This window comes from Anoplopoma fimbria, chromosome 1, assembly GCF_027596085.1.
Source record: "Anoplopoma fimbria isolate UVic2021 breed Golden Eagle Sablefish chromosome 1, Afim_UVic_2022, whole genome shotgun sequence".
NCBI classification, from domain to species: Eukaryota; Metazoa; Chordata; class Actinopteri; order Perciformes; family Anoplopomatidae; genus Anoplopoma; species Anoplopoma fimbria.
This window is the reverse complement of record NC_072449.1, coordinates 19,058,676-19,083,307: the sequence shown is the minus strand read 5'-3', so window position 1 is coordinate 19,083,307 and position 24,632 is coordinate 19,058,676. Positions and strand designations below refer to the sequence as shown.

The 24,632-nt window shown below is 40.2% G+C and overlaps 1 protein-coding gene across 3 annotated transcripts in view; it reads right to left on the bottom strand.

The window, feature by feature from the left end:
• Positions 1-24,632, bottom strand: part of dock10 (dedicator of cytokinesis 10) — a 60,239-nt gene that overhangs the window by 20,761 nt on the left and 14,846 nt on the right. Inside the window, exons 1-19 of one of the 3 annotated variants that reach the window (XM_054604300.1) lie at positions 18,957-19,406; positions 11,967-12,086; positions 8,801-8,890; positions 7,734-7,816; positions 5,831-5,903; positions 5,404-5,532; positions 5,122-5,256; positions 4,508-4,694; positions 3,468-3,556; positions 2,867-2,950; positions 2,517-2,675; positions 2,089-2,337; positions 1,856-1,978; positions 1,216-1,298; positions 989-1,111; positions 821-900; positions 493-680; positions 267-332; positions 42-134 (exon numbers count right to left, since the gene is read on the bottom strand). In XM_054604300.1, the coding sequence (XP_054460275.1) occupies positions 42-134; positions 267-332; positions 493-680; positions 821-900; positions 989-1,111; positions 1,216-1,298; positions 1,856-1,978; positions 2,089-2,337; positions 2,517-2,675; positions 2,867-2,950; positions 3,468-3,556; positions 4,508-4,694; positions 5,122-5,256; positions 5,404-5,532; positions 5,831-5,903; positions 7,734-7,816; positions 8,801-8,890; positions 11,967-12,086; positions 18,957-19,115 (2,313 nt within the window). In that variant the 5' untranslated portion in view covers positions 19,116-19,406. Of the gene's footprint in view, positions 1-41; positions 135-266; positions 333-492; positions 681-820; positions 901-988; positions 1,112-1,215; positions 1,299-1,855; positions 1,979-2,088; positions 2,338-2,516; positions 2,676-2,866; positions 2,951-3,467; positions 3,557-4,507; positions 4,695-5,121; positions 5,257-5,403; positions 5,533-5,830; positions 5,904-7,733; positions 7,817-8,800; positions 8,891-11,966; positions 12,087-14,438; positions 14,536-18,956; positions 19,407-24,632 lie in introns of those variants that run through there. The other 2 variants (XM_054604314.1, XM_054604306.1) reach the window with 2 other exon arrangements.

The following is a 24,632-nucleotide window of genomic DNA, read 5'->3' as shown; positions in this document are numbered from 1 at the left end:
TTCTGCTGATATTTATGTGGTGATTGTTCCTACCCATTTACCTCATCATAGAAGTCAGGGTTCTGGGAGTGATGCAGGACTGTGGAACAGGCTGATGTGGTGAGGACTGGACCTCCCGGCTTGCCGTAGATGCACTGGAAAAATGGCAGCAACAGAAAAAGTCATCCTAAGCCAGCTTCTCATGATAGACAGCGTTTAATGGGAGAAAAAGGAGTCGTATAAAAGCAAATAAATGTCACTTCAGCATGTTTTTAATAACTTTCTACCTTTAAAGGTTTGGCAACCTCTTCGTCTGAACTGCGGAACTCCACATAGACTGAAAGGTTACGAGCCTGTGAACAAAAGGACCATTGTAGCGTAATTATTGCTCACAAACATAACATTTTTAAAAACTAAAGTATATGAAGTATGTAAAAAACAGGAGGAAAGTTGTTAGTGATTTTTGGATCTAAGGCTACTCTCAAATGATGCTAAAAAGCTACCATGCTATACCTTGGCAAAGCTCTTCTGGCTGTCATATTTGAGGTGTTTAGGATAGACGTAGATGTGGTTTCTGTAGACGCGGTGCGGCTGCGTGAACTTGGTGGTGTCCTGGACAAACTCCTCCACCTCCACAGTAGGCTGGTGTTTGCTCAGCTCCTCAAAGGGCTTCACCGGTACACAGGAGGATGTCACACAGTCTGAAAGCACAAAAAGGCACAGTTCAGAATACGTGGCACAGTAGAGATGTAGAAAGGGAGGAGGGGACATAAAGGCAGCAGAATGGGAAGCATAAATGAACACAGACAGAGGGGAGGTATTGCCCAAAAAGTGAACATACTAGGATGCTCCAATGGAATGTAGTCGACTGCGATTTCCAGCGTCCCAGGAATAGTCTGCAGTTTGCTGGTCTTCTCAGCCCTGCACAAACAAAGGTTAGAGTTAAATGTCATAAGAGATGTTTATCTTGTCTAGGAGAAGCTGAAGTGACATACAGTATATGCCTTACCTCCTGTACTCAGTAACCAGCTTTATCAAGTCATCTGTGGATATCTTGTTGCTCTCCTGTTTGAAGAGAGGCGAGAATCTAGACTCTCTGTCCAGTGCCCCGTGGTTGTCCTTAAACACTGACCTGTAATAGATAGGAGGAGAGACATGCCAATTTTGGTTAACAATAAGATCCTGTGGAGAGAACATGGTAAATACTGAAACTGAACTCCGAAAATGGGCACTGACCTGACGGACCAGGCAAATGGCATATGGTACTTCCCCAGTTTACTACAGAACTGTTTGTTGGATTTCAATATCTTCTGAACAGTCTGTACGAGACATAAGCAGAGAAAGAAAGTCAGAGGGAGGTGTTAGCAAGACAACACAGCTGATATTTTTAAATACAATGTTACGGGATCAGCCTTAAATTCTAGTTGACCTAGACAGAGTGACGGACTGAATCAGTGGTTGGCTAATACAGGCAGCAGGTTGAATGTCTGGTGATTCACTTAGCCATTTTAACCAAGGACCACATGGAGCACGGTCAGCGAGGAAGCCAGGAAATGTCTTGGATAGGATGTCGGAAAAACCTAATTTCTAAACTATCCGACCGGACTGGCATTCAGTGATTAAGATAAACTCTGGCCTTACAGGAAAACCATTTTGTAAATGTCATGCATTAAACTCTTGGAGTGCATTAAGCCATTTCTCGTTCAATAAACGCCCTAACAGCATATTTCATGAGCCATTTTTCCCAGCCTGCTTCAAGAGATAAGACAATATAAAAGGTTAAGCTTCATTCTGTTACTGTCTATGTACTTGGTGCCAATGATGTCAAATATTGAAGCAAGGTGAGAATAACCAACGCAATGAAAAAATGACTGACCTTGCTGGAGTCTGTATTCTTGATATAAGGTTCTGTCCCGCAAGCAATATTTCCCATCAGCACCTTTTCCACTCTTGCCACCATCACTATGTCAGTGTGGGGGTTGGTGACTGAGAAGATGGCCTACATGGAGAGCATTGGAAAGGCATATTAGACTCATCTGCAAGTTAAATGCATTTTTCTTTGACTGCTCTACATCTATAAAACATACTGTAGCAGTGATAGCCTTGTACCTGATTGGGAAAAGATAGCCAGTGTTCCAGGTCCAAGCTGAGGCAACAGTCTCCTGGCTTCTTCTCAGCAGGAGAGCACAGGCCATTTTCCTGACCTCCAACCCCCGTCTCAGGACCACCTATCCCGTTACAGCAGCTTCCAAGCATCTGACGCACAGTCTCATGGTTGAGGTCTACGTGGAAGTCTGCGGACACCTTTCTCCCTTCTCTTACATCCAGCAGAGCCAGCGACACGAAGAAGGGTTCAATCTAGTGGAGCAGGTTCAGCTGAGTCATTCTCAGTTCCTTTACATATCAAATCTGTCATATCTTCACCCACCAAAATAGCTCATTTGAGATGCTTTGCCATATATTTAATTATGACATATGAATGCAAAAGTCAGTTTTTGAAGCATTGAAAGTGTAAAAAGCACGTTTCTAATCCTCACATTAGTGACTGGTCCAGTTTCAGTCTCGTTGATGCAGCCCTGTAACATGAGGTTTAGTGATCGGCAGGTTATCATAAACCTTCTGCCCAGCTTCTCCTCAAACGGACGCACTGCTGCGTTCTCAACTGATGAATGTTCAGTCCGTGGGCTCCTCAGAACCTGTGGTTGGTTAAATAGAGTTTCATTGAAACTTTTATTGAGAAGAATTAAACCGAATAATCTCATGAGATCTGGTTAAAACAGATTCAAGTCAGAAAATACAACAATGCATGAGGTCAAAACATTGTGTTCATTCAAAACACTGCATCAAATAGAAAAATATGAAAACTATGAAGACACTCTATACATACTGGAGTATCAGGGTCCAGCGAGAACAGATTCAACCTCTCTTCTCTCCTGGCAGAGCGAATCCCTTCATCCGTCTCAGAGATATACTTTTACGGAAGAGATGGCGATAAAGACAGAGAGAGGCAGTTAAAGAACAACTTGATGCAAATAATACATTATTATGAATTATGACATCCATAAAAACAGCAAGGGTTTTCTTGGACTTAAAGTTGTTTTCTTGTGAAGAAACACAGTATTGTTAACGTTCTGCGTTTCTCGTCAAAATGCATTGTGTGTATAAAAACATGAAATAATTCTCATAGAAAATATTTACAAAGCCAACTTCTTTCAAATATCTCTAACAGCATTGTTAAACATCACCAACTGCTGATCAATGGAAAATATCAGGAATATGTATTGCTTGTGTGCATAGTCGTGCATCCTCATGCAAAATATTGCTCCATAGCGCCAGCAATGGTCAAAACCTGAAAAGGGTACCTTTAAAAAGACTGACACTTGTGCTTTGCATGCACGTACAGTTCACAACAACAGCGGTAAATGCAGGCAGTAACAGCAGAGGTACATTATCGTTTGAAAGAGAAGAGTTGACAGCTTATAGCCAACCTTTGCTAGCTCTGGATTGATGCCGTTCTCTGTAGTAGTATCTTCATTCTCCTGCAAACAGCCGTCACTCAATGACAGGTCAAACACATCTGGAGGGAGAACAAACACAGTCAGGACTCCTCAGAGTGACTTCTGTTTATGAGTGATGACTGCCAACACTAAGTGGATGGGAAAGTTTATCCAAGCAGAGAAATTTCCAAAAAGGTTAGAGGCCATATAATATTTTCTAAAACAGGCAGCAAGCTCAATACACACTAACCAGAGTCAGCGGTCATATATCCAGCTTGGAATAAAATATGACCCCATTTGTGGTATTTACGGGCAATAAGGCAGGCAGGCTCCTGCAGAAATATTACCTTCGTGTGCCTGGAGCAATTCTTCCCAAAGGCCATGCTGAACAGAATGGCTCATTAATGGTAGGCCGCCACACGCTTGCAGCCTGATTTAGAGGCATGCTAACAGACCACAGAGCCATGACAACCGAGGCTATTTCATCATCCCACCACTTTTCACTGGGCCAAGTCTCAAAGGTCTGTCCGTGTGTGTGTTATGTTACAGGCCGTGGTCCCATGCCCAAGCTCTCACAGAGCTGGCACATGAGGCTGAGTTTTCTGAATTATGCTCCCATGTAAAGTTTTTTAATAACCAGGTATGATGTATTAAACAAAGGTGGAGTCACTGGTTGGTGTCAGGCTTCATTTCCTGATAGTGATGTTATGGATTGAGCCCTAACCTAGCTGAATTCCAAATTAAGTTCATGGCAAGACGGAGGATATTATTTTTATGTCAGAGGGAGAGCAGAACGTTACATTTTTGCTGACACCGAGTATAAAATCGTACTCTCTTTAGGGCACCATAATTTATACATGTGATGGAATTATGCTAAAATTTCCTCTCCTTAAATACCCCTTTCGCCACTAAATTACCATTTGTGCTTCCATCTCCTTTAGTCTTTCCAGCTATTTTTCAGTTCTCCCTCTCTACATTCATTATAGATAGACTTTGTGTATTCCTAAATACAAAAGCAGAACCAGTCTCACCCTGCCGATGGTCGGTGAGGTCCAGACTCTTGCGGTCAGGAGCCGGACCGTCGTGGGGACTGATCTGTAAGATGCGAGTCAACGTGCTAATCCACTCTTCCATGTCTTGCTCGCTCTCCGCGGCCAGCACGAAGTACGTAACCTCGTTCATCTTCAGCTCAAAGGCATGTTTCCTCAGACGGTTATTCTGTAGGGGGATGAATGGAAGGATGGATAGGATAATGTGGTTACACAACAAAACCAAAGCTTGGTTCTGTTTTCGGAAAATTTGACTCTTTCTTCCACATGCAGTTTTTGAAGATACTGAATGCTGACTTATAACCTTAGCCTTGATTAGCATAGTTTCTGGATGTCTAATGGATAATTAAAGTACCTCTAAAAATATCTTGAAATAACTTGTCACAAGGAGATCTTAAATCATAAAAATAAAATGATGGTTTGGGACATTGGCCATCCGAAAGTCCTACAGTACATTCTTGTTTTGTGCAGTAGTTTTGGAGGGAAGGGGGCTGAAAAAGCCTCTGTATATTACTTTGAATATTCAAGTGTATAAATCTATAATATAGTTTCTATTGTTTTGGGCTCTTACTAATATGAATGCTTTAATAACCCACCTGTACCACACCAGTGCACGAGTCAAGGAAGATGCACCCTTTGGGTTCCTTTGAGATCTTTTCGTCTTTGTAGAAGTTCATGATGTAGGAGTTATCTGTCAACTGGGTGAGCTGAAAATATCTCCTCTTGAATGACTGCACAGAGGGAAAAAAAGGTTAAAATACTGAATTAATGACAAACGAGGTAGGAGAACTAGGTAAAACCAGCTGAAAACAGGGGGGGATCTGAGGTCAAATGGAAAGAAAAGGCATGAAAAGGGAGTGCATCAAACATTTCCTCACCCGGACAGTGATGCTATTGTTGACGGTGCTGTTAAAGTTCCCTTTGTAGAGCCAGCCTGACCGAAACACACCGATCCCTCCACCTCCACCTCCACCTCCTCCTTTAGAGGAGGACAGGGAGGTGGTATCCTGTAAAAACGCAAAAACAGTCACAGTTACAGATACATTAACTTTCCATTCATCCCTCTGACACATAGGAGCAGAAGATCAATAGAGTAAGGGAGACTTTCCAAGCCTCATTCTCTTTTAGGAAGGCCATTTGTCAGTCAAATTATGTTCGTAAACAATGTACCACTGAACAGCTAACTGCTCTCGCAAAGTATATTTTAACAGCTTAAAGGCTGAGGTAAATTAATTTAAACCGGATGTTTCCAGGTTGTAATGCATTCCTTCTAAAAGCATTTGTCAGAAGATGGTCATTACTGACCTCATCCTTGTCAATGTCCTCATGGTCAATCTCAAACGAATGGGACGGCAGCTTCTCTGCTTTGTACAGTTTCCTATAAAGGAATGGAGAAAGAAATATGTGAAACTCCGATAATGAAATATATTGATGGAAAGAGAAAATGATTCCGGAATCAAATTCGTCCACTCTATTTGAGTGGTGCAAATGGGTCTGGGTAGCTGACTCTGCTCCATCGCTCGCTGTCAACAGTTGACAATAGGTAGTCCTCACTCAATCCCGCTCCACTGATTTCACAGGCTTGACCTGTCTTTGTGTGCGAGCCTTGGGAGAAAATGCCTTTGTGTGTGTGCTGTGAGCTGGAGACAGTTAGGCTGCAGTCTGTGGAGGGTAACGCTGGAACCACCCTCTGCTAAAAGTCACTGTCGTAGATCTGTCTGAACACAATCTCTTAAGTTTAGAAGATTTCTGGTGATTGTGGGCTGGCCACAGACAGAGGAATGCTAATATTGGCCTCCACAGATGAGTAACGCTCCACTCAATCACAGTGGCGACAACACCACATATACAGTAGCTGTAGAACTCCATTGTACTTCTTGGCGTATTTCACTTCAACGTGAATATATAACCCATAAGTCTATAGTTCATGGTTTGTTAGCTTGCCGGCTTTATAAACAAACAATGTTTGTGCTTGTATGCTAATTCCACAGCTGCAAAGAAAAAGATAAAGTTATTATGATTGTGCTAGCTTGTGTTTAGGCTACATCTTACTTTAGAGTTCAGCCTGGATGTCAATTCAGAGGTCATGTGAACTGACTCAAAGAGTACAGTGCCAACCCAGGGGACTCAAGAGGGACATTCCTGTGGTTGGGAGCAGACACCTCAGGGCCTCTCTGGGTCAGTCTCACTGGGATTGACAAAACTCCAGTTGACTGACTGACAGCCTGATTTAAATGAATGGCTGCCTGACTGGATCGGAAAACAGATCGAGGGAGCACTGAGAGTTAACATGTGTTAAGGTGGAAAAATCATCAGTCTTCCACTCTGACCTTTTTTTTCACTCAACACCTGCCACCACCTTGTACTTGTTAATGTCCTCCCACCTCAGTGTAACAAATTGTGGTTACCCTTCATGTAAGGGGCTACTTCTGGGTCTGGTTGATCATAAATCAAGTCAGGAAGTTTAAACAATCCCGAATCCACATTTTTAAAACTTAAATATTGTCATGAATGGAAAAATAGAGTATACAAAAGAAACTGTACATGAGAAAATATGCTTCATGGCAGTTTATTAACACAGGAAAATCACCTTTTCAATACCTTACTATGGGAAATACAACCCCAAACACAAGCCTCAAAAGATTGGCATTTCAGACCAAACATGTTGTTGTGACCAAAGAAGACGGTAAAGGTTAAAGAAATGGTTCAGACATTTTGGCACAAACACTTCTTCGCCCTCCTGTTGAGAGCTACATGAGAAGATTGCTACGTCTCTCAAATGTGTAGGCTAAACAGAGAGCTACAACCAGGAGACATTGTTTTTGTTGTAAAGAAGGGGAAACAACTAGCCTCACTAACTAACACTTTATATATTGTTTGGAGTTTACAGATTTCTTTTGCCGTACTATCGCTGGACCAGGTGTAGTGACTTCCTGGCATCTCCACTGGACTCCATAAAGTCACTGTGCCAGGTCATGAAGTTGTCACGCACGTATAAACCAGGCTAGCTGTTTCCCCCTGCTTCCAGTCTTTATGCTAAGCTAAGTTAACCATCTCCTGGATGTAGCATTATATTGAGCTCACATTATATGAGAATGATATCAATCTTCTCATCTCACTCTTTCCAAGAAAATGGTTACCTATTGCTTTAAATCCCATAAAGCCGACAAAGTTAAGAGGGTTATTGAGTATATGCCAAGTGTATTACCTGGGCAGCAGGCGGTAGTCTCCAGCATAGTCGTCATACTTGAACTGGACCACATTCAGGTCAGAGTTGTAATACTTACAGGCCTGGAGGAGAGGAAGGAGATTCAGTTGGATATGATTAAATATTAACTTTATAAAATGATGGGCTCTCTGGGAGCCCAGGGGCAGCTGGAACGTCTGCAGACAATAAAGAAAGCTACACTACAGTGAATAAAAAGCCAGACAGCAGCTCTCCTGAGGCCTAGTTACTGATGTGCATGCCGGGATTTATCATTAGAATATCTAAATAATAAAGACGAACTGAATTAAGACTCTGTCCTCAAGGAATCTACAAATAAAGATATCTTTATAGATTTATTATCTTTCTCACACGTTAAACTAGTACTAGCACAGGTTGCTCTCACTGTCACAAGTTATCTCTGTCTGTCTCTCTCACACACGCGTCACAAATACAGTTTCACATCCCCTCATGTGTCTGTTTGTTGAACGCTGCGTCGCCCTTTTCTTTAATCCCTTGTGAAGAAAGATCTCGATCTGCTGTTACATATTATCAGCTACAATATCAACCTCAGACAGGATCGCACACACACGCAGTCACAAACACAAAGAAAGTCAGACACAAACACGGTTCTCCAGTGAGCTGTGACAGTACTGTCTGGGGAGTTTCCGTCTACTCAGGGCTCATTTTAGAGTGACCATTCATAATCTCAAGGGCTCAGTGGAGAAATTATATCTGATAGGTCGAGCAAGCACACACACACACACACACACACACACACACACACACACACACACACACACACACACACACACACACACACACACACACACACACACACACACACACACACACACACACACGCAAATACACATCAAGACATGCACGCACATCTGTTTTATTTTAGGGGCTGGTGAAATTGCTCGACCGGTATCAGGATCTCCTACATTAAGAAGAGCCTAACCACCACCAACTGAAACCTTTTTCCTCCTAAACCACAGCGGCTTCAGTTATGCCCTGCACACATGAGGATACATCTGGGCAAACGCACACATACACACACTCCTTACCTGTCTGACCAGCAGACATTCAGCTTGTAGTTCTGCCCCCTCTGGAACAGTCGACCTGAGAGTCCGTCTCTCCTGAGGCACAGTGGATACCTGGAGGGATAAAGGGAAGGGACAGTTAACATGACAAAAGATGTGTTATGGCGAGGTAAGTCACCTTGGCTTGAATAAAAAACACCTACACTTACAGTACCAGTCAAAAGTTTGGACACACCTTCTCATTCAACTACTTTGAAGAATCTAAAATATAAAACATATTCTGGTTTGTTGAGCATTTGTTTGTTTACCACATAATTCCATATGTGTTCCTTCATAGTTTGGATGTCTTCAATATTAATCTACAATGTAGAAAAAAATAAAATAAAAATAAAAATAAAGAAAAACCATTGAATGAGAAGGTGTGTCCAAACTTTTGACTGGTACTGTACATATAAATAATATTTTTAAATGAGATAAAACATTAGTCACCAGGGAACATGAGTAGAGGTGCTATTTAACAAAGAAAATGCCAAGCTGTCATTTTAATTGATCACAAGACAAGATGTTTGTGGATCTGGGTGGTTTAATGAAATGATCCATCTATCTCTCTACTGAGTAGAGAGATAGATGGATCAGATCATTTCAGAGTCTACTCTCTAGGTCAATCACTCTGTGCAGGGTCACAGGTAATAAAAAAGCATGGCTACCAAAATATTTATCTCTATACACATAAAATGAAACAATGGTTGTAAATCGCAAGACATTGTACAGATTAAAAATAAAACCTGAATAAATAAGTGGAGAAACATCAAATGGTAATGATTTGATGTACTAAATAGATACTATGGCCTTCACAAACACCAGATCTCAACAGAAATGTCGAGTCAAGTTCATTTTACAAACATAACCCAGTATCACAAATCACAAATTTGCTGCAAGTGGCTTTACAATCTGTCCAGCAACACCCTCTGGTTTTTGGTCCTCGCTTCAGTTCAGATAAGGAGAAACTCACACAAAAAAGGAAAAAAACTCAGGAGGAGCCACAGAGGAGGATTCCCTCTTGCAGGACCGACAAATAGACGTGCAAACTAACTGACATGTTAGAGAATATCTCTTGTATGAATGCTGTTCATGTCGATAATCTATGACAAAGAGCAAGTTATTCTGGAGGCTCATGGTGGCCCAACACGCTACCCTACACTTAAAGTTGTTGTTGTATATTGAATATCTGTATATTTAACTGTAGACATCACAGCCACAACAATTTTGCTTCTCACCACATAACTCTTGCTGGTTAACTAACCAGATAGTAACAAACACAATGTATTATTTTGATTCTTGATCAACACAGTCACCTTACAGTATCCTTTCTGTATGAAACAATGGCCTCTGGATTTCTTACAGACATTTTTGGTCCTCAGAGGATGCATCCTAATCACTTTCATTTTAATTTAAATTTAGCATCTAGCAACACCAGCAGGTCAAAATTTCACTTTGTCCAATACTTCCAAAATGATTGACATTATAATCCGCCTCAGTTGTACTTTGTGTTTCTAATGAACGGATGTTAGCCTACTAACACGCTAAACTAGAATTATGAACACCTAGCTTAGCATCAGCATGCAACATTGGCATGTTAGCATGCTGTTGTTGGAATTTACTTGAAGCACTTTGTGCTGTGTCCAGCACAGAAAATGGAAAGAAACGTATGGAAAAGGTGGAAAAACACAATAACGCTCTCACAAACATTGAATTGATTACCACCAAGGCATAACCGGTGTTAATCAATTATTGTTCATGGCACCATTATCTAGGGTGTGGACTCTATTTATTCCGTCTGTGTCTGAGTACAGCTTCACAGAGCTACTAGCACAGCTGTAGATAGAATCGTGTTTCTAAAACCTTAAAAATGTATTTTAATAGTCCCATACATTACATTCATGAAGTTAGACCTCTGCATTTAACCCATCCTAAGAATTTGGAAGCAACTTGGGGTTCAGTGTCGCTTTACTTATCAGGAGTCCTTGTCATGCTTTATTGCAGACACCCCATGAGCGATAATTTGAGAGGACATACAAAAACGTGTCCAGTATATTGACGTCATACTTTATTCCTTCCTCTAGAAATAGTTTCTGGCAAGAATTATTGCATTGGAGATAGATACTCCAAGTCAAATGTCTTAATATGTATTTTTCTCAGACACTGATTAGATCTAGAACTAATAACCCAAACTATGAAATATGCAGCTTTAAATATAAAAAGCATATGTTATGATTAATGAAACAGAAAAAAACCATATTGAATCTTTAAGGTGCACATTCATATTGAAAAATATATTTTCTTCCAAGTCATTTTGCAGAACAGGAATGAAAATAAGTCAGCAGTAAAGATCTCTGTGTGAGCACAGAGACAGACTTTGATTTCTGCAACCCAATAAGCCGGAGCACTGAGCTCACTAACCAACTGGCAAAGAAGCAGATCTAGTAAATGCCCTTTGTGCATTAGCAATACTCTGCCAAGCCACTTTCAGTTACAATTATGGAAATTGACTGTAGGCTGCCTCAAAATGCACTGACACAGAGACAAAGAAAAATCAGAGGAGATTGTGTTGTAGCCAGACAGAGCTGGGAACCAGCAGAGTCAAGCATTAAAGCTACGACTCTGCAACTCCACAAGCCAATGTTTCCCTTTACCTCAAGCAGCCAATTAGGTCACCTTTCTGTGCAGTGGATCTGCGTCTGCAGAAACGCATTAGCACTGTGATAAAAGTACAAATGAACAAAGAGCTAAAGGGAGCAGGGGAGAATAAATAGTTTACTGTAATGAAAAGACCTCAATGCTCAGCATTCATGATTAGTGGGAATAAGTCTGTGATGCTGAAGTCACATGTTGCATTTTAAACAACAATGTATCAAATTAAGACTTGATGACTTGTACTACGTTCCCGTGTACTATGTAGTTTACTATATTTACTCACCGCAAAGGGTCCGAATTATATAGTGCCTTAACAAGTTCTCACAATAGAACAGAAAAAAGTAATATCTATTGCCAGAACACTGCTTTCTGCCAACAATGCAATGTTTTGCTTTTAATTGATGTAAAAATACTGACTTCACGTCGGTCAACCAGGATTGGACTGTATTAACCACTGGACCATCAGCTGTCCATGTACACACAAACACACACTTACTGTGAAATCATGGTCGGGGAATAGGAGCAGGTCTCTGAGAGGGTCTTCCTTCAACTCGTCCCCCAGTTCAGAGATGACAGTCTCATAGTCGAGAGGATCAATCAGCTTCGGCTTCTCCTGCTGCAAATGGAAAAACAGGGACATTTAATTAGTATTCACTTGTTGTTGGGTATCAAACCTCAATGGAGACATTGGTGTATATTCATTTTAAACCATGATAATTTTTTGTGCTTTTGTATGTTTTTTATTCTATTTAACCTCTTGTCAATTATCTAGACCCTGAGTCTGTAATAATGTTTTGATTGATTGAATATAATACAAAATGATAAGATCCAATAAAATATGACACAATGCAATACCATACGTTAAGCATTTAAAAATGTCTAGTAATGTAAGTTGCAATTAAATGCTTGGTCAAATTCATTTCTTGATGAGTAATAGATTCAAACTTTCTACTACATTCTATTTAGGAAAATCTCTATTAAACACTTAAACAGCGGGCAGTTTGCATATCTCATATCTATGACCAGTTACTGTAAAAGCATAAATATTTTATTGAAAGCAGTTTCCATGACAGCAATAGTCATGACATTTCCTGTGTATTGCTATGACATCACTAGGACCTTAAAAAATGTAGAGGAAGTAGCACTACAGCTGAAGTGAGGCTATAAAGCACCACACCTAAAAATACACATGATGTACAGTTGTTTTAAATGAACTGAGAATAAAAAGAGAAGTATCAGATACTAGCCTTGTGTAAGCAGTCATACATGTTGTGTGGATTTTACAGTAAATTAAAGCTTAAATACGCAACCAGACCAACATATATTGACATTGAATGACCTCAAACATGAAAACACCACATACAAGATTTGCCGCTCAACAGTCGCCTCAATATGTGAATGCCTGTCCTCACAACCCTATTTTACATGCTCAGTATATAAACTGCCAAACTAGAACTTCAGGCAAATCAGTCCATGACACACTAATTTTCTCTTTTGAAGTATTATGCAACGGGTCAATGAGTCACATACAAAAAGAAACCCCAAACATTTTAAACATGTGTTTTACAGAAAGCAGACAATGGTAAATTGCTTCTGTCATTCAGAGAATAGCAACAGAGCAGCACAAGCAGCAAAGTCAGAGCCAGAGCATGCTGTGGTAAAAAGGCAGAGGAAGTAATGATCTCTGGTTTGGTTCACACGCATACAGCGCAGGCCGGGGCTTTTACCCACCACCGCTACTTCAACAGTCAGAACAGGCCTCTTGGAACAGCACCAAGAGAGAGCGCAGAGGAAAGAGGCAAGAATGTAACTCAATCCAAGGTGATCTATGTTTAAGGAAGGTCATCTGTCTAAGTACTTACCACCCATACTATATACTGTTAATATTTACGCCCATGCATTGTTAAAAATTAGCATGCTGATTTACACAGCTAGATTTTTACTTCACAGTTCATCTTATTTTCTAATTTCTAGTTCCTTTTTAAACTTGTAAAGCAGTATTACACACTGGCTTTTTCAATAATAAGTACACGATTAATTGACTAGCCAAAAATAATTGTCAACAGTCACACCAATTAATTAATCAGTTAAATGAATTAGGCAAAAATGCTAAATAAGCACAGCATTTAGCTTCTCAAATGTGAAGATTTGCTGCGTTCCCCTGTTTCTCATCGCTGTAAATTAAATATCTTTAAGTGTTGCACGGTTGGTCGGACAAAACAAGGCGTCTGAAGGTTTCAACTTGTGCTCTAAGAAATCATAATGGGCATTGTTTGGGGCGGTACTTTCTGACATCTTATAGACAAATAATGAAACAATGAATTTAAAAAACATACTAGAAAAAATGAATCAGTACTGGAAAATGAGAATTAGTTGTTATCCCTAATACCTAATGGGTAAAGCAAAGATAATGCTTCTCTGCGCAGTAATTAGTAAATTACATGAGATTCAAACTGATAAATGACAGAGGAAAACATATGGGCGAGTAGATAAAGCTTGAGGTTTTGTGACTCTATCTGACCCGTGTGACGTCAGCGTAAATGTTTTTAGTAAGTCTTTGGATTTCCCCTCACAACCTAACATCTGACAGATCCAGTAATGTAGCATTAGCTCTGCTAGGTGCATCATTAATACACACACCATTTATTTTTTATTATTCTCTTCAATCTGGTCACAGAGCCTGGCTCACTGTAGTGTAACAAACAAATGACATTACATTACAGTCATTTAGCAGTAAATCTTCAAAAGCGGAGGAAATAAAGCACATCAATATCATGAAACACATTACATTACAGTATAATGGACTGTGGTCCTTTAATCATTTAAGATGTAGGATTGACAGCATATAAACATGTGTAAGTCACTGATAGTAAACTGTAGCCATGTGATAGTCAATAAATACTGGTTGAGAGTTGTAATGCAGCGTGAATGTGAATGTGAGACAGAAAGAGACATACAGAATACGTACAATACTCAGCCGTGAGAAATCCGATCGCACTCGTTTGCTCTTTATTTTCCTCCTGAAGGTGATTTTACTCCTGAAGCTCATTGCGAGCAAAATAAAGTGCAAGTGTGTACAATGTTACACAAAAGACCACCAGAACTTCCACTATCTGGTGAAAAAAAAAGAAGGTCAAAGCTAAATTAAAACTGAACTAAACAAAACGCACATCGCAGACATGTGCTATATCAGAAGCAGAACTAACGCTGAGAGGGTTTGTGAGTTTGTGTCAGTGCACGTGGATCTAGAGGAAGTTGATGTTTGATGTCCAACACACACTTCAGCACACACTGTGAGACCACACACTCACAGAAATCCCCTGCAAACGAGACTAACCAACCAGACGTTTCTACACATCATACTCTCGATGTCTTTCGTTTTCAGCAAGACAAGGCAATGCACTATTATCTGTACTAAGTGATTTAAGAGTAACAGCTTACAAACAATCATTCATTTTACACTTCAAATAATAGCCGTACAAACAGACAACTCCTCTCTACAGTTAAACACTATCATGTACTCACACACACTCAAAGTCAAACTCTCAGCATCTTATCTGCCTCTGTCACAATATATCAATAGGGCACCGTCAACCCCCACGTACACACAGATGAACTAGCAAGCAAGCCATCAACTTCCTGTTCTAAAGCTAACCTGTCCTAATCCTGTACATGAAACTGTCTGCAAGATGGTGTATGTATAAAAAAAAGCCATATACAAAAGTATTCACTGTTTGAATTTAAATAAATGCACAAATTACAACATAAATAAACAACAACATTTATATTCGCCTGTAAACACACAAATGCTCACTTCCCCAGATTAAACCTCATAGCAGAACAGAGATCTGTACAAGAGGAAACAACTCCTGATGATACAACAAACTGATAAACTTGCTGTTAAGACATGACATAAGGCACAGGAGAGGTGGCAATCTCAGTTATATATATCTCGAAACCTGGACAAACAAACCTAGAACTATCTGCATGGCCATAACACAAGAGTTAAATAAGAATATAAATTCTTGTTTTAATGTTTTTTTGTATGAATTGAGCCTTTAGCACATTTGTGATTTATTAGATGTGAAAATGTAGAACTGTACATTAGGAATAAAGATATTCTTTTTAACATACAAATCTGAGGCTGCTCTTTACTGTACTTTAACGTTTGTGGAGGTTACGGCAGTTAATGGCAGTTTGTTTTGGTCAAACGATGTGAAGTGACAGCGATTTTGAGGTTAAAAGTTAAAAGTGAAAATGATGTGTGAAATGCAAAGGTTTGTCATCTGTTTCGCTTAGAGCCAGTGGCTTGCTATTTGAGACGCCTTATGATTCATCAGAGATAAAACTTCAGTATGTCCCATAACGACTGCAACTCTGATGTTCATGAGAAAGTGGAACAACAACCTGCAAGTCTACCAGGACGAGACATTTCTAAGTAAAGCATTAATCTTAATCTATTGTATGTTTTCCTAATTTAATAAATTTGAGCTCTTTGATGTTTTGCATCTGAGACAGGTAATCATAATTACGCTCTTAGCGCTGCACTCCTTCAAAGCCATTTAATGTCTGAAGCTATACCTCCCTCCATCCGTCCTCTGTTCTGCAGCTGCCTCCATCCTTTCCTCTCATCCCCTACTCTCTCGCTCCCTCTTTTCATCAAACATGCTCAGCAACGCACTCCTTAATTCTTTCTTCCTTTGATTCTCTCTCTGTCTCTTCCCTGATCCCTTGTTCTCACCCTATTTAACATCCCTTTTAACATCACTCTTTCAGTCCACCACTCCTCTGTTTTTCTCCCTCCCTCTTAGCAGGGGTGAGATAGCGTGGGTGTTGATGTTGGTACACTACAGCTGTTTGGAGGGCACAAATAAGAGAACTGGACTGGTGGCTCACAGCATAACTGTGATCAAGAGAACGAGACAGAGGGAGAGGAGGGTAGGGTGCTCTGAATTGGTCAGAAGGAAAAAAGAAGAGCAGAATAAATCAAAGTTGGGAAAAGATTAAGACAAAGATGGGGAGAAATCACAGCGTTCAATTCTTTGCACGTTATGCGCACAAGCTGTTCTGTGTCATTCTCAAGCACAGATTAAGGATTTATCATCCTGTTAAAGGAAACATGTGAGGAAAGTGAGACAAAAACGGAGAGAGGGGGAGTTTGGAGGAAGAGAAAGAGCGTGAAATATTGATAGGGAGTAAGAGAGAGAGAGACAGAAAGAGGAAGAAAGGGGGAGAGAGTGGGACGACTGGGACAGAAATGAGAAGAAGAAACCAGACAGACGTCATCTGCTTTACATCATTAGGGTAATGCAAGGTCTGAGAAGACACACAGTTTTATACTTCAAAGAGAAGTCACTCATCTGATAAATATTACTGTTCTTATTTAGTTAGGCCAATATGACCTGTTGAGTATTGGTAAAAAGAAAGTTAACCTTTTTTCTAACTTTCCTGCCTTCTTCCAAAACAAACACCACGCAGTCTTTGCAGAGGCTGTTGCTTAACACATATTATTATTCCAAAAACCATTAACAGCCATCCTTCTGCAGTGAATGGACAAATAATTCCCAGAATCACACATCATGTCAACGATAAAAGTAACACATAATGGAATGCCACTCAAGAGGTCAAACCAAGGACGAGTGACAGTGTCCAAAGAGAGACTGGAGGATTTGCATTCTTTCTCTGACCACAGTGTCAGTGACTGGCTGTTAGATAAAGTGTCAATCTTGAAGGGGTGGAGGTAAAGGAGGTGTACTGCAAGCCTGACAGCTATAGGGGACTAAATGTAGCATGTGCTAGACCTCTATACTTAAACTCTTTAGAGAGCCCTTGATGGAAGCCATGGTTGAGAGCCAAATTCCGTCTTTCTTAACAGTTTTACCTTATATGCTGACAATTGTGAACAAAACACAGACCAGTGGTATTATTCTTGGTCAGTTTAAAACTGAAAATCGCTTTTGAAACCCTTCCTTGATCAAACAGAGTTGAAGAAGTTTCATGACCAAAGTTAGGAGATGGCACACATGAGTTATGAATTACTTAATATTATCAGCTGGCAGTTTTAGTTCTTTAAGATCACAGCTTTGCATTTGACAGTACCGATCAATCAATAGCCTGATCATCTTAACAATGGATAGAAATATCAGAGTCAACTTTAACAAGATCAGCAAAGATGACTTTGACCTTTAGAGTTCCCAAGGTTCAATACCTGGACCTTTACTATTCTCTGTCAGCATGCTGCTGCTACATCATTTTATACAATTTTACATGATTTTCAATTTTATGCGGATGACACCAAGCTTTACATTTCACTTGATTCTCTGTATATATCCAGCAACCTTCCATCAAGGTTCTAAATGCATTATAATGAAACAATGGTTGAATATCCTTTCACCATTTTGATTTGGCTGAAAAAATAATATTTACTCAAAATGTAGATTTTTAAGACCTCCGACTTCTAATGCAACTAAAAAACAGCCGGGTTTATAACCACCGTTTATACTACGGCGGGTATAAATCACGCTTTACTCCAAGATGGAAAATATCTGATGCTACAAAAGATCAGCAAAAGGCATAGTTAGTGCACTAGATTCTAATAAAGACTGGCCTACAGTACAAGAATCATCAGGCATGACTTTGGAGGGTTAACCATTATGACTCTAGTTTGCCAAAGAGGGCAGAAAAACAGGCACCAGAAAGTTTATGGAGGGAAAAGACAGAAAGGGGAACCAGAAGGAGCGAGTGTAAAGATCCCACCATGCAAAAACTATGACAATTTTTCCACTGGGTTTACAGAAACCAGGGTCTTTTGGGGAACACAAAAATCTGGCCAACACTAGTGGATACAGATTCCAAACAGATGTACTGACTGTACAAAGACAAAAAGTTGGAAAGGAGAAACAAACGTGCTTTTGAGTAACTCCTTCATCAATTCCTTTATCCAGTCATTCATTCACTCAGTCAAGCAAATAACCTTTTATTATTTTTATCACCTTCTCTGTTGACCATATGCAGAGTTTGCAGATTTTTCCCACAGAAACCAGATTCCTCATGTCTGACCCCACCATCCCCCTCTATTCTCCTCCCTCCATTTCCGTCCTTCTGCCGCTCAGCTGTGAATGGAAACAACCAGGCCCCAAAAACTGATCATACATCAACCTCAGCAAAGAGGAAAAGAAAGAGACAGTTAAGAAGACGAAGTTGACAGGGAAAGTAGGAGATGTTGAGATAGCAGAATGCCAAAATTAAGAAAATAAACTCTATTCACATGGTAAAAATTACTTTAACTTTTTGGCTGAGGACTTCCATTCGTCCATAATTGCAGTTAAAATGTAGAAAAATATATGCTAATGCAATTCAAATATGATGCCATGTGCACACAATTACTCTACACCCACATGCTGTAGCCCCCTCTACCTGTTCCACACATGCATACTGTAGAACTGCAAGAGTTAATGGGAGCTGCAAGTGCATAAGTGCTGGTTACCATTACAATGATGGTCAGAGGTGAGGTGGTGGAGGTGTAACCCTCTAAGGTGGGAGTGGCAGCATCCAATGACATCTGGTCCTGTCGTGAACACATGTGACCGCAGTCAGCCCCGCCCACTGAGCGTAGGAGCAGGACCACACTGGCTGAACAACCCATAATCCACTGCTGTTGACTCCTAGTCCAGCCTGATCCTGTCCAGCAGTTTAGGCTTCACCTGCACTGAGGTTCCTTGTTTTTCCCAGTCGACCTGAACTCAAGTGTTTGCCCTGATGACACAGTCCAGTTCAGTCCAGTCAGCCCCCTGGTCCAGCCAGTGGTGCTGTGTTCTGTTCAAGCCCAGAAGGAGAACTGAGACTCCATCCTACTCAGCCCTCCCCTGTCTTACTTCACTTCACCAGTCCTGCTTTGCAAGCTTTTTGTTTCTTTCCTGCACTGCTCTACTCCAGCCTCCAGCTCCTAATGTTGCTGAGCTTACACACTGGCAGCCTTACATGGCTCCCTCTCTCTCTCTCTCTCTCTCTCTAATACACACACGCACACGCACACACACACACACACACACACACACACACATAAACTGACAGCAGCTGTGCACGGTTCAGCCCAGCCCAGCTCACCCAACAAATCACAGTCTGCAATAGCTGTCAGCTGACCAGAACCAGCTGCTACATGCACACACACACACACACACACACACACACATACAAACCTACATCATTTTTCTGATTTTCATTATGCAGCACTCTACTCCACCATTTTTTCTCCCAATAACACCAGTCCTTTCAAGTCGCAGTTCTGTTGGCTGTGTTTGTGCATTCGTGGTTGGTGCACTGAAGACATGCACATGAAGCCCAGACGTGCTGTCCCGCACTCTGATTTGGTCAAATAAACTGTTGCTTTACAAAAGGGAAAAAATAAAGGAGAAGATTAAAATGTGTTTGTTTATGCAAATGCATGTGTTCCCCACAGTAATTTCAGCTTAATGTTCAAGAGTGGAGGTAGGCAGATTGGTTGTGCAGCTCCAGGGAGAGTGTTGGGGCGTGGTGAGAGAGGCTATTGAACAGAAAGTGGATAGAAAGTGGGGAGTGGGCGGCTTTATAGATGAAGCGTGGATGTGGGGTTTTAGTTCTGTAGAGCTTACATGTTAAATACCTGTGACTTTGGTTCAGCAAATACACAGGCAACGGGACACTGACTGGGCTTTTGGTTGAAATCTAGTATTTAAATTATAAAATTCCATTACAACAGCTCTGAGGTCCCCAAGTGCCAGCGACAGTCCATTTAACCACTCTGATTGTTCCCACGTCACCGTTACATCTGGTCTTGCTTTAGTCCTCATGTTCCATTTTCACTGTGTGTGGCTAAATTGAAAGAAACAAGGAATGTGCATTTTGAGAACATATGTTTTGCAGCCATTTGATTATTCTCATTATAAAATTCCCCTTTTTATTCATCGCCAGTTGTACTTGCACAACCAGAGGTTGTCTGAAACATAGATTTTAGAAAATGATGTATGCAGCACCAGTTTTGTCAGCTAGAGGATTCTGAAAGGACACGTTGAAGCGTTGGTTTACTGTTGTTTGCCATCTTTATCAGTTAATGGAATTTAATTCAATTTAGTTAATGGGGGGGAGGTCAAGCAAGACAGGGACAACAAGCACAACAAACTGAATATGACAGGCAGAGACGACTGTCAATCAAACACTGCCCAAAGCATACTTCTCAAATAAGCCTTAATATTTCCTAAATGGGATAATGGTTGTCAAAATCATCACCAACACACAATAGAGGAAGTGAAAAAAAAACCCAAATAAAATTATTTTTTTTGCATTAAAACAGAGAAGTTGGAAGATTCTCTCCATTGACTTCGTCACAGTGAGTTTACACCCAACTATTAGAGAAACTGCACATCAACGCATGTCATCACTTGTGTCTTTCTTTATTATTGGTGCAATATGACATTACATAATCTCCAAAACTGAACAGATTAAGATAAGAAACTAAGATTTTTTGTTTTTTTTCAATCTAAAAAAATGCAGCTTTACAGTGATGAAAACAGGGCTTCTTTTTCTTAGCTTATGAAAGTTGATGTTTTGGAGATACATGTTTTCACATGACCCCACCGAGCCTACATATAAACGATGAGAGTTGACTTTAACAACCACAAAAGGAACAGAATGAGTAAACATTAATACAAAGAAAGTCAAACTAATAAATGCAGAACCCAAAACATCACAGAAATGACCCACACTAAGGGTCATTTGAGGAAAGGTTTTTACATAATCTACCCATCACATATTTAGCCTGACTGTTTGCATTGTTTTCAAAGGCTGTAATCAAGTGACACATAATGCATAGGCAATTGCATTAACACACTCTCAGCTTCCAACAGAGAGTAGGAGGTAACCATGGTGATGTTGTTAGGTCATGATTAAGGTCAATAGTGTTCATGTCAAAGTGGCAGAAAGTCCCACCCTCCACCCACATATATGGTCATTATTATAATGCTTTACATAGCTAAATATAAACAGCAGAAACACACAGAACGACACGCATAATGACAGTGCATATGTCTACTGCAATGTTCAAATTGGAGAGAAACATAACCACACCCACCACCATCACACAACGCCTCCAAAACCATTACTTCTCACTAAAGGCTCTATAGTGCAACATGCCTGATAGCAGCAGCTAAAACACACAGGAAACACAGAGATGGGCTTTGTTTGTATGCCAGGCCTCCACAATGGTTCTATCATGCAAATATGCCCACACAGACATGCCCTGTGGTCGCCAGCAAAAGTATCTGTGGTACACAGCCCGCTTGGTGTTGAGCTCTCATTCACTCCGCCCGTTCATACACAGATTATATCACCACGCTGGTCGCTGTAAGTATGTTTTCATACAAATGTTCGTCAAGGTTCAAACTAATCAATGAATGTTTTCATTATCTGGTGACATACAAACATTTACAAGAGAGGATGACAAGATGGGATTGTTTACAGAGCACCTCACATTGAAGAATTGAATTGATGCTGATGTGGTCTTTCCACATACATTATAAGGCATTTTTATCTGTATCTTTACAGTATATTGCGGTAGAGCACTGGGTGGCAGTAATATATTGAAGATGTGTCTACACTACTATGAAAGAAACAAGAAGATGAGAAAGCAGGAGCAAATCCTGTTACTATATATTCAAAAAGTATAAAGTGGAAATAACTTTTTTTATCTCTACATGTTTTTATATGCAGAAATACAAAATAAAACTGTATTTAAGAGTAATAGGATTATACTTTTATTTGATGTTAGGTAAGGTGTACTCTGTTGGTTTAAATGTTTTATGTCATTGTGTTATGATAACGCCTGTTTACCACTCATTCATGCAGAGTCTTTCACCGTTGAGTTTATATGTTATGCACTGAGGACAAATACAATAGTTACATTACATTACATTACATTACATTACAGTCATTTAGCAGACGCTTTTATCCAAAGCGACTTACAATCAGTAGTATATTACATATCATTCACCCATTCACACACTGATGACAGGCTACCATGCAAGGTGCCACCATCAGACTCTAACTAACATTCATGCAACATCCAGTCCACACCGATGGCAAGCCTTCGGGAGCAACTTGGGGTTAAGTGTCTTGCCCAAGGACGCATCGACTGCCGAAGCCGGGTATCGAACCACCGACCCTCTGATTGGACATTCTTCTCTGCATTTTGATATTGCTCAACTTCACCTCTTTTTGTTTTAAATAGAAGGAGAGGGAGAGGTGAATTTAAAGCAAAACACCCGAGGCAACTTTCAGCGAATGAGGTGGTGAGTGTTGAATAAGTGATGAGGACCTTGAATCTTCCTTGGAGGGGAAGGAGGAAACCGACAGTGGTACAGTGTAAAGCATCTCAGATCCCAGGACACCTGTCCTTTAGTTAGAGTCGGTCAGGAGAATAAATAAATCACACAATGAAATGGGATAACAAACCTCTACAAGGATAGTTACATATCCCCATACAAAACCACAAACACCCGTAACACCATGAACACAATGAGATGGAATAATATGGTCTGGTTTTCATTCTGCCACCTCTTTTAAATTCCTCTGTCACTCCCTATATCTTCTCAATTCATCATCATGACATATCCAATTCCTGAACTCCCTTGGGCGCATAATAAATGCAAACTGTATCTTTGGTCATGGATTATTTTATGTTTTCTTTATTGTTCAAATAATTCCCAAGCAACTGATAAGTAAATGCTTTTTCTTAGACATTCCCTGGAAAGTTCTATGTAAAATGGTGGTCTTTGTTTGAGAAAATGGAGAAAGTGCTCAGTTGGTACACTTGGTAAATACGTGGTTTTTTAAACTGTGATTTCAGGAAAATTAACAAAGAAATTATACAGTAGTGACAAAGACATTTCTAAAAAATATATTTTCAATATTTTTAAAAACTTCTGGGGATCCATTTGATAATGAATAAATAAATAAAGAATTGGAAATGCATTGTTGCCCATACAGTATTTGTAAATTGTATGCTTATATGTCATTTCTTTATGTTAAAGTAGTAGCAATACTACCATTGAAATAATACTCCATTTAAAATGTAACTTGACTTAAAGGAGTCGGTATTCTTACTCATACATAAACAAGTTAGCAGCATTTCAATGTGGAGGCAAAGCTACTTTGGTAATTAACAACAATGCTACATCATTTATAAGCTAACCATATATTTTGTAAGTTAAATGTTAAGTTCAAAACATGGAAGAGTGGCTTTTTAATTTAATATGCTCTGCCAACCTAATCAACACCAAATAAAACCGAAATTGTATAATAGGAAACTTCCCAGAAAAAACAGTTATATCAGGTAATTTCTACAATATTATTAAGAATCATATTGACGAGTTCAATAAAGCTTTAGCATTCAATTGTTTGCACCTTTGCCATTGTTTGGACCTACGGTATTCCTGAGTATGTGTCCTCCCTTTGCTCGCTGGTGTTTCCTTGTGTTAATGGGGTTAAACTGTGTGTAAGTCTGAACCTCTGCAAAGGATGACATCACTGGGCTGTATGTGGCGGTGTGCTGCCATCATTTGTGGATTTAATGTTTTCCAGCTGTACAGCCTTGGCCTCTGTAATCCTTCTGTTACTCTGCTGAACAACAGTGACGGGGACAAAGTGGTGGTTATGTACACTAGATTTGCAGGAGTTTGATGTGTGTGCATGCTGCATGTTGGTTAACTATTTAGACAAAAGACAAACATAAGCCATTTTACTGACTACAAATACCTCAGCCAACTAGGCCAAGAAGGAAACCACAGTCCATTAAAACTTCTGCACACTGCCTTGTAAGCATTTAGCTCTGCTATAGTTAGGTTCCCTGTAGTGCTGGAGGGCTGACTCATGGCAGCGGCATTTGATGTGGTGCAGAGCTTCACTGAGTTTACTTGGGAAAACACTCTCCTGTTCCCATGGCGACCACAACAGGAAGGATGCTGTCACTCAAGGGTGCTGGGTTCTCAGCAAACTACGGTTTGGCCCCTGGCACTCACAGGGCAACAAGAGGGACACAGGGTCAACCTCTTTCTGGCTGCACTACCCCCCCGTTACTCAGACAGCACACACATGGTGTTTTTTTGTTTCAGGCTGCAGAGATGGAGAAAGT